The 13,913-nt window shown below is 37.4% G+C and overlaps 1 protein-coding gene across 1 annotated transcript in view; it reads right to left on the minus strand.

Annotated features, from left to right (window-relative positions):
- Positions 1 to 13,913, minus strand: part of MAP4K5 (mitogen-activated protein kinase kinase kinase kinase 5) — a 104,116-nt gene that overhangs the window by 14,484 nt on the left and 75,719 nt on the right. Inside the window, exons 15-26 of the mRNA XM_070588811.1 lie at positions 13,345 to 13,412; positions 11,664 to 11,706; positions 10,883 to 11,036; positions 9,903 to 10,000; positions 9,692 to 9,733; positions 8,723 to 8,807; positions 6,495 to 6,574; positions 6,133 to 6,193; positions 3,558 to 3,672; positions 3,141 to 3,199; positions 984 to 1,087; positions 411 to 588 (exon numbers count right to left, since the gene is read on the minus strand). Coding sequence (XP_070444912.1) covers positions 411 to 588; positions 984 to 1,087; positions 3,141 to 3,199; positions 3,558 to 3,672; positions 6,133 to 6,193; positions 6,495 to 6,574; positions 8,723 to 8,807; positions 9,692 to 9,733; positions 9,903 to 10,000; positions 10,883 to 11,036; positions 11,664 to 11,706; positions 13,345 to 13,412 — 1,087 coding nt within the window. The remainder of the gene's footprint in view (positions 1 to 410; positions 589 to 983; positions 1,088 to 3,140; positions 3,200 to 3,557; positions 3,673 to 6,132; positions 6,194 to 6,494; positions 6,575 to 8,722; positions 8,808 to 9,691; positions 9,734 to 9,902; positions 10,001 to 10,882; positions 11,037 to 11,663; positions 11,707 to 13,344; positions 13,413 to 13,913) is intronic.

A 13,913-nucleotide genomic window follows, 5' to 3' on the forward strand; every position in this document is an offset into this window, starting at 1 on the left:
TGGAGGTCACATGGGAGAAGCTTCTATCAAGTCTGAGAAGCACTTGAACTCAATGATTCTAAGAAGTGTGTGTGTGTGTGGGGGGGAAACCTAAGAAAAAAAGTAAATCTCTTTGCTTGAAAAGCTGATAAAACTTGAAAACTTAATTATTTAGTAAGTCCAAAGATTAACTGGTAACAGCTAAGACCTTTCAACATCAGGAATCGTTAAAATTTTCTTTGGTAAAATAATTTGTCTCAAACTGCCTCAGGCAAACAGAGATCATAATGTATATGTACATGATCCTCTGGGCTTATGTGGGAAACTATGTTCTGAATCTTTACTTGAATGAGCCCATGCTGGCTGAAACAATTCTGCTTCTTTTATGTACAAATGCATCAACATTTTAACTTAAGGAAAAAAACACTTACCTGCACCAATTTCTGTAAACCACGAAGATGCCGAGTTCAAGTTGATTGTCTCAAACTGAACAACCTGATTTGGTTCGGTGCCCTTGCTAATAGCTACACAGACCATAGGGTACTCCTGTTCTGGGATGACCAGCATTTCAAAAACTTTCAAAGGACTTGGCAAAGGAAAATCGAAGTGCTGCAAAAATAAACAACAGAAGTATAACTGAGAAACAACTCCCCATCCATGTTGTTGAATAAAGTCAAGGGAAAGGCTCTCATTTTCTTGACTGATCTAATTCTAAAAAATGACTACCTCTAAAATGATCATGATGAGGATGAGTTTTCTATAAAAATATGTTTTAGAGAATTGGCCATATTCATCTTTATGGCTGTGATGCTTCTGGAAGTTTATTAATATAAGTTAAAGAGGAAATCTTAACAAGAACAAAAAAACCCCTAAACCAAATAAACACCTATAAATAACAACAAATAGGCTGACCCTAGATAGTAGCAATGTGATCTTACAATTTCAGCTTCTGTTATACACTAGTGTTTTCTAAAGAAGAAAAACATAAATGAAGCACTATATACCTTTATCAACATGAACTTCTGCATTGGCTCATACCACTGCAGTAAAACAATTCCAGATTGTAAAGCTCCACAGAGGTATTTATGTCCTGTGTAAGGGTTTCTGACTGGAAAGAAAGAAAACAAGACACCCCAAAACATTGAGTACTTTTATATGAAAACATAATTAGTTAAAAGCATCACCTGAGCTATACTCACCTAAAAGTGAACTCAGCTCTCTTTATAAAGGCAGTGCTGATACGTGGGGAAACAATGCGACATGGCCTGCCATGGATACCAAAATATGGAGGAAAAAGAAACTATCTGGAGGGCTTATTGAGCTGATAAGGGGAATTACTGTTTCTGTTCACCGGGATGTGAGAGTGGGCAAAAGTAAGAAGACCATGTCTTTTCTTGTGGATTTGTGACCCTGTCCTTTTCACTTTCCTATCTCAATCTTAAATTACATACATTTACTTCTAAACATCTTTAAGAGACTAGGTTCTTAAACACAGGAACTTTTTACAGGAACAATTTTTAAGCTCTGAAACACCTAAACTATTAGCGCAACCTGAAGAGCTGCTTCTTAGGTAAACTGACTAAAAGAGTGAATTCTGGCAAGAAGTCTAGGAGGCAAGCGAAATCTAAGATTTCATTTCTGGTACAGTAGTTTACAGCTGTCCACTTAAGACAGACGAAAATAACTTACTGTTTTACATTGTACTAAAGATGTGACTTCCTTGACTCAAATCTACAAAAACTCATATTGGTCTTTCCTTCTCCCCAATTTGACTCCCATCAACAATAATGTATACTGATTATAAGAGTAGTTATTTGCAATAAGCTCTATCTTAATATGTTTATGAGTTTCTATCTTAGATTGTAAGCTTCTATACCTTTCCTGAGTCATAGATCTTAGGCATCTGATAGCAGATATGGCCCTGATTCTCCCTAGAAGAATGCTCACAAAATTTGCTTGTAACTAGAGAGTATGCTGTGAAACTATGTAGCACAAAGATCAATGTGTAAGCTCACTGATTAAACAAAAAGAATAAACAGGAAGTTAAGAGCCCAGGATCTGAAGTCATGGACTGGGTCTGATCCGGGTTCTGTTATTTACTAGTGACATAACAAGTATCATGGGGTTGTTTTAGGGTTAAGCGACATAGGATAAGTCTATAGTAGGAATTTAACCCTGCCCAAAGAGAGGTCTGGCCTTTGTCCTCCCTTTTGGGAGGTGATTTCTAAGCCTCAGCAACGTCATGGCTGATAGGCTGGGGCCTTGGGTCACTGGAAAGTTGAACAATATGGTTTAGAGTAGGGGCTGGCAACACTGGACAGTCTTGGGGGGGGGAGGGGGGATGGTCATGCCAGAAAGACCAACAATGTGATTTAGGGTAGGGGCTTTGGGTCACGAAGTAGCAGCTGACCTCCAGATAGACTGGATACTGAGATCAACCATGCAGGGAATCAATCATGCCTACATGATGAAGTCCCAATAAAAACTTGAGACACTGAGGTTGGAGTAAGCTTCTCTGGTTGGCAATGCTCTGTGTGTACTGCCACACCTCACTGCCAGAAAAGTGACGCTCTCCATTACTCCACAGGGAGAGGACAACAGAAGCTCTATGTCTGGTACTTTTCCTGGACTCTGCCCTCTGCACTCCCTCCCTTGGCTGATTTTAATCTCTATCCTTTCCCTGCAGTAAACCATAACCACGAGCATAACCACTTCTGGTGAGTTCTGTGAGTCCTTCTAGCGAAGCTTTGATCATGAGGGTGATTTTGGGAACCCCCAAACCTGCAGTTGCTATCAGAAGTGAGGGTGGTCTCGTGTGGACTGTTCCCTCTAACTTTATAGTTGACTAAACTCCTGCAATAATAATGTTCATAGAACACTAAGAAGTAACCGTTAAATACATGAAAGGCAGGCTATTAGCAGAGACACAGCCTCAGGGACTATGCTAGAACACTCTAGGAACATTATGCTCTGAGAAAGCGTTAGGCCGTTACCTCCAAGCATTTTTATGCCATGTCACGCTATACATTCTTGTGCTTCAATGGCCCCTTAACTCCTTATTACAAACAAATATAAACCTATTGATACTGTAAGGCTCTTCAGATAATTTTAAAGATGTTAAAAGTTCTAACCATCCAGTTTGAGAAACAGCATTTACTCACCTATGCAGCATTTGTGGCAGCCTTTTGTATCAGGAATCTTTGTTGTTAAAGCGAACTTTCTGAAAACATAGGACAACATAAATGTACTCTACTGCAGTGCTTCCCAGTGATCTGTGGATCAGGTGCATCAGAACCAGTCAAGAAGCTTTAAAAAAAACTGTCTTGGACTCTGACCCCAAACTATCTGATTTTATAGGACTGAGGCAGGGTCTGGGAGTCTGTAATAAAACTTCTACAGGTGACCCTCATGGACAGTCACAGTAAGGAAACACTGCCCTTTTGAATTCTAGATGACACGCACTTTAGTGTAAACTACCTTTCAAAATTAAGACAAAGGACATTTTTTAGTGGGCAAGGAATACCGGCTGTTTTAAAAACGGACGCTGACTCTCTCAATAGAAGCAAAATATTTTGTACCTTGGTAGTATGCGGTCTGGAAACCTATGAGTCTGAATGTGGGCAGCTAATCCTGGTTTTTTGGCTTGTTCAAACAAAGCTATAAGATTATGAGAGTACAGTTGAAAGGTTTTTCCTATAAAAGAGAAACAAATTACTCTCATTAGAATCATTTACAGAAAAGAAATATAATTTTCAAGCAAAAGAAAACATAATTACCTTCTAAAATGAGGAGTCCAGAAATGTTCAAAAAGCCAAGCAAAATAGAAAAACACATACAAAAAAAACAAACAAAAAACCCAGTTAATACTATTTTGAAAGATAATAGGAAAATGAGCTTTAAGAAAGTAGATAATTGTGTTTCCTAATACACAAATTAGGTGTATTCTAATCAGTGTTCTGGGTAGAATATATATAAACCTTAATGAAGCCAGCAGAGAAAGAGAAATTGTTAAACACTGCTGCATAATGGATTGAGCTACAGTGATGCACATGTGATTATTTTAGTATAACGTGGAAAATTCTATAAAACTATATTACATTATCTTTCTGGGGTAGATCTATTTATCAATAGTTTATCAAATTACCTTGGATTAAAACTGTGAATGAAGTCTTAAATGGAACAGACTGAAATACTAAGAAAAGTAAAACAAACTAGTATTACGTGCCATAATACAAGGATAACAGAGCTGCAGTTTGCACATAATCAAAACTACAGCTGTGTTAGGCAGGGGGAGATATGGTAAACATCTTCCGATTCCTTATCATACAAGGTATGGTACTAGAACAACACAAAACGTCCACTATTAGAAAACATAAATCTCTATACAGTCTTATCCTCAACAAAATTCTCGCATTGTCTCAGAATTCTGCCTAACACCATACCCCTCTTCCTCTGCCCATTCCCCCTATACACACAGCCAGCTATCGAACTAGCTGCATGTGCGCGTACGTGTGCACATCCACACACACGCAGCCCTTATGCAGAACGATGTCTCCTAGCGACTTATGCCACCTACCTTCATTCAGTTTTATGGGACATTTTAACTGGCATATGGAAAGAACTAATTATAGGCTAACTTCTCCCTGTTTTCCTGTAGGTATTTTATAAATATATATGATGTACTCTGTGTGGTTTTTAACTGTATTTCCAAAGACAGGTACGAGTAGGGATAAAAGCAGCGAGGTAGAAGAAAGTGATTTTATACAAATCAGAGTTGTGAACACAAACAGAACTGGGTTTAAGTTTATTTTCACAACAGTAATACATTATATTAATATTTTGTTAAACAAAAGTAAGAAAATTGGGGGGGGGAAGCATAATTAAAATCAAAAGAGATTCAGTCCTCTTTCAAGGACTCCAGCTTTTCAGAAGCCATTTATGCATAATCAAATAACAGGCTCTTCGTAAATACTGTCATCAGCTCAAAGAGACAAATTCCCGAAGAGTTTCTCCTAGGCGATGCTTGGTGCGCGCACCCATGCTCACAAATTATGAAAACATATTTCTTACATTAGGATCCAATTCAAAGGATCTACCTCTCCGTGAACAAGACTCTGTCAGCACTGATGCTTTAAAGTGTAAGTAGCTGAAAGGCACAGTCAATACTGAACAGCTGACAGTGCGGAAAGAAGAGCTGGGATACAATCCTCATATATCTTTGAGATACAGAGCACGAGACAGTATCAAACAAAACAAGTGAAAAGAATGTAAGAGAGACTAAAATAATTTAATTATTCAAAGTGGAGGAAGGGGTGAGTGCTGTTTTAATAGTTGGTAGCATTAGGATTAATTAAGGGACAGAGAAATAATTAACTATCTTGTATTCTACTATCAAAATGAAAGCAAGCAGCAAACCTCTAGGTAGCCACTGAAATCTAAAATGTAAGCAAAGAGGTTTTGGTAGGTGAGAAACGAAAAAAAAGAAAACACCGTAAAATGCCACCCACTCCCCCACCCCCACAACAACCAAAAAAGAAAACCACAAAAAACAAAATTAGAATAGGTTGCTCTGGAACCCACTTATTTTTAAGACTAAAGCCTCGGTCCAAGATGGTTAACATGTGGTCCAGAACGACCTGAATTCTGCCAGGAAACATCTGTCTAAGTCTTCACAGTTTGCTAAGCACTCAGGATACCACCTTATCTAACCCTCACAGCAACTTCGTGAGGCTGTTATTGTCACCATCGTCCTCATTTTACAATTAAACTGAGGCTGAGAGCAGATGACTTGCTCAGGATTACAGAGAAGGGAAGCAGCTGGATCCTCTGATTCTTTCCCTTCAAGTGTGAATTCTCAGTGGAGGGCAGGAATGGTGACAGTGACAGTGACAGTGGAGGAGTCGAGCTGGGGGATATTCCTCAGGTGATCAGATCCTGGCAGGTTTGCCAAGTGCTATCTTAACTGAAAACAGGCTCCCTTCTCAAAGCTTCTTCCCATTCTAAGTTGGCTGAAAAAACCTGTGAGTCTCAAAGTTACTCTCCTAGATTATAGTTACCCAGAATAACAAACAACATTAAAAAATAACGTATATTAAAATTACATCTCTGCTTGTCTATGGCTTGTTTTTCATATTATTTTCATCATATACATACCTGATAATGACATTAAAGTATTATTGATAACATAGAGCCAAGTACATTTCCGTGGAAATAACTACAAAGCAAAAAAAGAAGATAATTAAAACTCTCCAATTTTCATTCCCTTACCATTAACCTCAAATTCTAACAGTTTGAAATACTATAAAAATAATTATCTTCTACATTTCAGTACATTGCCAAAACCTTGCGGGAAAAAAAAATCTTTCAACAAGAACATGTAAAGAGTATAATTTCACCCTTTTAAATATTTAAATCATAAAAATTAAAACTGAGGCCCATAGAAATTATTTACAATTAAGATATTTCTTTTATTCACTTTACCCAAACTAATTTCTTGAGTTAAAACTTTAAATTACCTGTTCCATTGTTGCCTCATGCAGCTCATTGAGATTCAATGTGTAAATACCATCTTCAGTTCCAAAAATAATGTACTGATCTAAAATAGTTGAGATAAATTACCAGAATTTATTATCATTTTCTGAAATCATTCACTAAAATAATGGCTCTGTGTTTGAATAGTATTAAGAGCCAGACAGCCACCCACCCATCCAAAGAAAAATTACTTTCTAAAATTCATGCCACCTTCTTTACCTCTTTCCCCAATTCTTTTATTTTTAAAAGCAGATATATTCTCTGTCATTAGCTTACTCTGGCTTTATCTTACTTTACAATCCTTCCTTTCAACATAATTTTCATAAGTTCAGATTTTTTATTATAGCTACATATTTTAGACAATTTCAAGTACTCCTTGAACATGGAAACTAAATTAAATAGAAATTACAAAGCATGACACACAAGAAACAAGGAGCACATCTAGTGTCTGGGTTTCTAAATACTATTTTCCACTAAAAAGAACCAGGGCTTGTTGGAGAAAAGACTGATTCCAACTCTGGGGCAGGGAGAGTGTGAGATGAGCCTACAATCTTGCTATGCCAGAAGGTAAGGAAGTGCTCAAAAAATGAGGAGGACCTGTCAAACAAAGAACACAGCAGTTCCCAGTGCTCAGAAGTTCTGGGGCAATTTCAGTGCTAAAATAAGTCATAATAGTAATAGAGCACATCTCACTGAATAAAAAAGAATTCATAAGTTCAGTTGATATAATACATAAATGGGAAAGAAGGCAAATTGCTAATGGATGTCAATGGATTTAGATGTCAATGGATAAACTAAAACCAGTTGGTGCAAGTCTGATGAGCAAGAGAATATTTACACAGTTTCAATGAATTGCCACACTACTTACTAATTAGTGTGGGAAATTAAATAATTACTTATTAATTAGAAAGGGAAAAATTGTAACTTGACAGTGGAGAAAGCTAGTGAACACCACCTTAACCAACTGGTCCATGTTAACATCCCCAATATTTGGACAAGTTCATATCATGTGCCTCCCGATATGATGCACTGAGAAGAGCACATAACGCCTTTGAAATTCCCACCAAACATGTATAATCTGATCTAAGCATGAGGACTCCTCAGACAAACCCAAATTAAGAGATATTCTACAAAATAAGTAGCCTCAAAAATGTCAAGATCAAGACAGACAAAGAAATGCTGAGGAACTGTTCCAGACTGAAGGAGACTAAAAAGACATGGTAGCCAAATGCAGCAGGAGCTCTTGAACTGGGGGAAAAAGGAGGGGAGAGACAATAAAGGATAGTATTGGGACAATTAATAAAATTCAAATATGGACTGTAGCTTAAAAATAGTAGTATACCACTGATAAATTTCCTGATCTTTTATAATTGTACTGTGGTTATGTAAGAGCTGATTCTGTTCTGAGGAAATACAAACTAAAGGATAAGTGGAGGAGTATGTCGTCTCCAACTCACTCTTTTTTTTTTTTTAAAGATTTAATTTTTTTCCTTTTTCTCCCCAAAGCCCCCCAGTACATAGTTGTATATTCTTCATTGTGGGTCCTTCTAGTTGTGGCATGTGGGACGCTGCCTCAGCGTGGTTTGATGAGCAGTGCCATGTCCGCGCCCAGGATTCGAACCAACGAAACACTGGGCCGCCTGCAGCGGAGCGCGTGAACTTAACCACTCGGCCACGGGGCCAGCCCCCTTTTTTTCTTTTTTTTGAGGAAGATTAGCCCTGAGCTAACTGCTGCCAATCCTCCTCTTTTTGCTGAGGAAGACTGGCCCTGAGCTAACATCCATGCCCATCTTCCTCTACTTTATACGTGGGACGCCTACCACAGCATGGTGTGCCAAGTGGTGCCATGTCTGCACTCGGGATCTGAACTGGCAAACCCCAGGCCGCCGAGAAGCGGAACGTGCGAACTTAACTGCTGCGCCACCAGGCCGGCCCCTGTTCTTTTAAATAAAAGGAAATTCCAAAGTATGGTTGCAACCAGCTTTGATGTCTCTTTAGTCTTCTTTCATCAGGAACAGTTCCTGTACACTCTTAAATTCTAATGTCTTAAACCAAAACTCTATTTACCTATGTGGGTTGTTGAGGTACTTACATACTTTCTGGCCTCTAAAGTTATATTGTTAAAGTAAACGACCTCAGTTCACTGATCTAAAGATCCTTTCCCATAATAAGAATTTTACTGGAGTTGTATATAAAAGTTCAGAAATTTTACCTTTTGTATCAGGATGTATCCAGGATGTTGCACAATTAATTTTCAAAGGGCAGCCATCAAAAACTTTAGAAAAACATGCTCCCATCTTATTTATAAAAAAAGAAGTGACTTAATTGATTAGGTAATTTTATATATTCTTAAAAAATAGCTAAGATTATTATGAAATGCTTTAAACTGACTCATTTGCATACACTTATGGTTTCATTACAAAACAAAATTCCTATTTTAATATAATTTAACCCCTTCTACCAAGAGAGTCTCATATTCTTTCCTCATATAATCCACTATTTTATGGCAAATTATCAAATTTATCAAAACATCTACATACATCAATGATATATTCTAGGAATTTTAAGTCACCACTTATCTTTAGGACTAACATTTAATAATGTAAAACAATGGATGGTTTTACTGAGTAACAGTATAATGATTACAACTGCAGTACAACCCCCATAATAATGATAACACACAAAACGACTAACATTTACAGTACATATTAGACTTATACTGAATAAAAGGTACATTTATAAAGCATCCCATTCATACGCTTGGCTGAGTACCTACAGGGAAGGACCAGAGAATGAGCATTAACAGAAGCGTCCCTGTCCTTTTTCACTGAGTACAGTCCAATGTGAAAATGGCCGCGGGGGAGAAAGATATTTAACCCACATAATAAAGATGACACAGTACTATTAATATCATTACATTAAAATCAAATTGACCTTTGTAGGCTAATCTTAGAACCCAACTGCCTGTATTTATAAGAAAGTGAAACTCCAAATTCTAACCATCTCACTCAAATTAGGGTACATGATTTGATCCATGGTATATTCAAATGCATTTAATGCCTTTGTACTTTATGAATCCTTCCTGTCAATAGCTCGAGATACCTGATAGCAAATAAAGAATCTTCTGCTGCTTCTAAACAGATAAAAATTGGCAGGTGGTTCACATAAAAATATTCCTTACCAGCACTTTTGGGGTGGGTGGAAGGCCATTGATGACTGGTTTCTATGGGAAAAATAATTTTTAACACTGTAAGACCTCTTAAGCAATAAAAAAACACCCCTTCATATGTTCAGAAATTTAGTTATTCAAATACTTGAATTAAAAAGACTATGCCCTTTTTTGGTAAGTACAGTGTTAGTTATAATTATCACCAAATGCCTGTTATACCTACAGGGAAATCTCGCTTGTCCTTTTTTCGTGGTAACTGCGGTGCTTGTGCTGATCCTTCTGTATTTTCAATAATCAGTTTTGAAATACCATCCCCATCTCCTAAAGAGAACCATGATTAAAAGTTGAATGACCACACAAAAGAGGACTTTCCTTGAACAGTAACTTGCCCTCCCCCGATACTGTTTCCACTTTACTGTCAGATTCGGTAAAGTATCTCTGTGCCTTTCTCTAGGGTCTGCAAGAGGGAGCATTGTGTCTTTAGAGTGGACTTAATCCATGAAAACAAAAAGGTCATTCCACATTGTGAGAAGAATTCCAGCATCATATTCTTAGGCTGATATTCAAGGCCTTTCATAACTGAACTTCATCTAGTGTTTGGTCCTATTGCCCAGAATACACCCTTCAAAAGCTCACACTCCTACCATACTAGACTGTACTTCCAACGTGACTCAGATTTTCCTGCTTCGGTGCATTTGGTCATTCTGTTTCCCAAGAATGCCGGTCAGCAGAGGCTTCACCTCCTAAAGGCTCACCAAGCCCTTTAACACTCTGCAAGGGCCCAGGTCCTCTATTCCCCATCCTTACCTCCCTCGGAAGTCTCTCATCTTCTATTACCTATAGTTTGCTATTGTAGGAGACACTTGTACAAGCTGAATTGTCTAATGTTACGTGTCCACGCATATAACTTATGCTACAGACCCTGAGCGCCTGGAGGGCAGGAACATCCGTTCACCCTTCCAAATCTAATATTTAGTAAGGGAGCAAATCGGGGTTGAACTGGACTGAATCTATTTATAAACCATCCACGTGGAATTTTAAAGAAACTTCACAAAACTTTAAACAGTAATAAGATTGACTAAAGAAGAAAGACATTCTTTAAAACATGAACAAAATGACTTTCTTCTCAGTTCTCGCTTTATTCACCCAGATCACAGTATCTAGCTGTATGTACTCCAGGGCTGCTGATGCTGCTAGCCATACCAATAGAGGACGTCTCAGCAACAGGACCACAGCTTGGGCTGCTCTGTCTTCTGAGAACTTGGGGAACTCTGTTCTCTGAATCAGGGCAACGCTTTATAGTTGACGATTTTTCTTCATCTAGCAGGTTGTCTTCAGGGTAACTGTTTATCCTTGGCTAGTGATAAAAGACACAAAAGGACTTGGATAAATTTGGATATAAAACAATAGCACTTGGTTATCATTACGCATCAAAGACTCTAGTCGGAGAGGACAGGCCTTATCTTCTTTTTCCCACATAGGTCAATTCACTGGGCGAAGTCAGCCAAGTCAGAAAGGGTTGAGTTACTGTCTCAACATGACTGTGAACTCACCAGGTGATTTTTAATCAGCCCAAACCAGAATTGATAAAATTCTTATAACCAATAATATTATGTAAACAACTCACAAAATATTTAATAACTAGAAACAAGGAAAATGACAATGAATCTGCTCTGAAAGGTCAAATCGTGGTAATAAATGAGGACTGTAAATAACTCTTTATCTCCTCTCCCTGCAGTCAAGTATTTTCTCAAATGAGTAATAACCTACTTTTGATTTTTCTAATAGCTATTACAATATTGTATTTCTCATGAAATTTTCTTTATACATTTTGCACCTTTGTAATCCCTTCTTGAAGGAAACTGTATTTATTTAAAATATATTTAAGAGAATTTTGAAAAAATTCAATAAAATTGTTTTTAAAATTTAATTATTTTACTATTTAAACAAGGATTTATTGTTCAAAATCTCTAAGTAAGCTCACCTTAGGAGGCAGGGGAGGTGGTATTGCACGTTTTGAGGTTGATCTAATACAAAGAGAAAAATGCAATTTAGATGATGATAAACAATCATAACATAAAACACAGAGACAAGATTAAATAGCATTAAAATGTGTTCATATTCACAGAACATAAAACAGAATTAGGTCACGTGCAGAGTATTTTTAAAACCTACAGGAAGACCTAAGACCTCATTCTGTCAAACTGTATTAGTATGACTACAAAATAAAGATTTTTATAAAGTGAATACAAAGACTTTTTTTACTTTATGGTTATGCTTTGCTACATTCAGAACATAATAAAAATTAAACTAAACTTAGTAGCAAAAGAGAGAGATTCAGAATTTTAGAGCTGGAACCCACAGAGAATCAGAGATTCAAGTGGTTATATCATTAACACTTTTGCCGCTCCAGGTGGGGCCCAGAGATCAGCAACATTGGCACAACCTGCAGACTTCTAAAGGCACCCTCTAGACCTGCTGAGTCAAAATCAGCATCTTCACAGGGTCTTCAGGTGCCCTTCTAGACACATCAAAGTCTGGGACTCACTGACCACGCCTGCTGCTTCCATATACTTAGCCACAGTCACTGCAACCAGTTGGGAACCTTCAGCTTTCTTAGGTTCCAGTCCCAAAGACTATATTCTATACCAGGGGTGGGCAAACTTTCTGTAAAGGGCCAGGCAGTAAATATTGTAGGCTTTATGAACCATACAGTGGTCACAAATACTTAACTCTTGTTGTGGCATGAAAGCAGCCATAGAGGATATATAATCTAATGAATATGGTTGCATTCCAACAAACCTTCATTTATGGACACTGAAATTTAAACTTCATATAATTTTCATGTGTAACAAAATATCACTCTTCTTTAGATTTTTTTTTCAATCATTAAAAAATGTAGGGGCTGGCCTGGTGGCATAGTGATTAAGTTCATAAGCTTTGCTTCAATGGCCCAGAGTTCACAGGTTCGGATCCTGGGTGTGGACCTAGCACCGCTTGTCACACCATGCTGTGGCGGCATCCCACATAAAATAGAGGAAGACTGGCATAGATGTTAGCTCAGCGAAAATCTTCCTTAAGCAAAAAGAAGAAGATTGGCAACAGATGTTAGCTCAGGGCTAATCTTCCTCACACAAAAAATTGTAAATACCACTCTAGTTTGTAGGCTGTACAAAAAATAGGCAATGGGCCAGATCTGGCTTATTGGTTTGCCAAGCCCAGATCTATAGGCCTAATGTGGGGACCCAAGAACCTATATTTCCAAAGAGCTATCTAGGCACAGCAATGCACAAATAGGTCTGGAACGGCTCACCTCGGCCAGTCCCGTTACTTAACTGTTGAGGGAAGACAGGTCTAGAACATGGGACTACATTGCAGAGATGACTCCTACTACAGTATTTTTTCCCATGACAGCATGTGGTTCATCTTTCAGTATATTAATGTTACACATTCTATATTCTGACTTAAAGAACAAAACTCAAAAACCTTAATGGTCAACAAACGATGCCTTTTGGTAATAACAAAAAGTCAGAAGCTTTACACTGACAAGAGGCATAGTACAACATTTTTAAGAATGAAAATTAAAGCTTTTTAGAATAAATCATTCCCCCAATACTGTTCTTATATAATCAAGTAAAATATGGTTAAGTAAGAAAATGACTTACTTGCCAGTATTTGCACCATCAACAAAAGGATTCCACTGTAATGCAAAATTTGGGTCTGATAACACTCCCTGTGAAGGTAAAAAATAGAATTTAAAATGTTACCTTATAACAGATATTAACTGTTTTATTTGATTCAAGAGAACATTCAGTGTCATGATTGTTAATCATCTAGGCTTTCAATCTATTTTTTAATCTCCAGCTAGACTTGCTCTCATCTGACATATTTAGGTCAGTGACTCACTATCAGCTGACTTAAACTTAAGAAATTCCACAACTTACTAAATATAGTTTCAAATGTGACAAGCCCTCTTTATGGTAGTATATGCTAGTATATTCTGAAGCGAAACAGAAAAACATAAGTTTGAATTATTCCCATCACTACTACATTAGCAATGAGGACTGAACATCATATTACTGAATTATCATTAATTGGTTGGTGGTCCTATTTTTTCCTGCTAGCTTGGAAATTGAGAATTTATTACACGGCAACATATACAGGAAGAAGAGCACTACTTCCAAACATTATGGATGAAGAGATCCATTAATGGAACACAATTACTCTAAGAACT

This window comes from Equus przewalskii, chromosome 1 (assembly GCF_037783145.1).
Source record: "Equus przewalskii isolate Varuska chromosome 1, EquPr2, whole genome shotgun sequence".
NCBI classification, from domain to species: domain Eukaryota; kingdom Metazoa; phylum Chordata; class Mammalia; order Perissodactyla; family Equidae; genus Equus; species Equus przewalskii.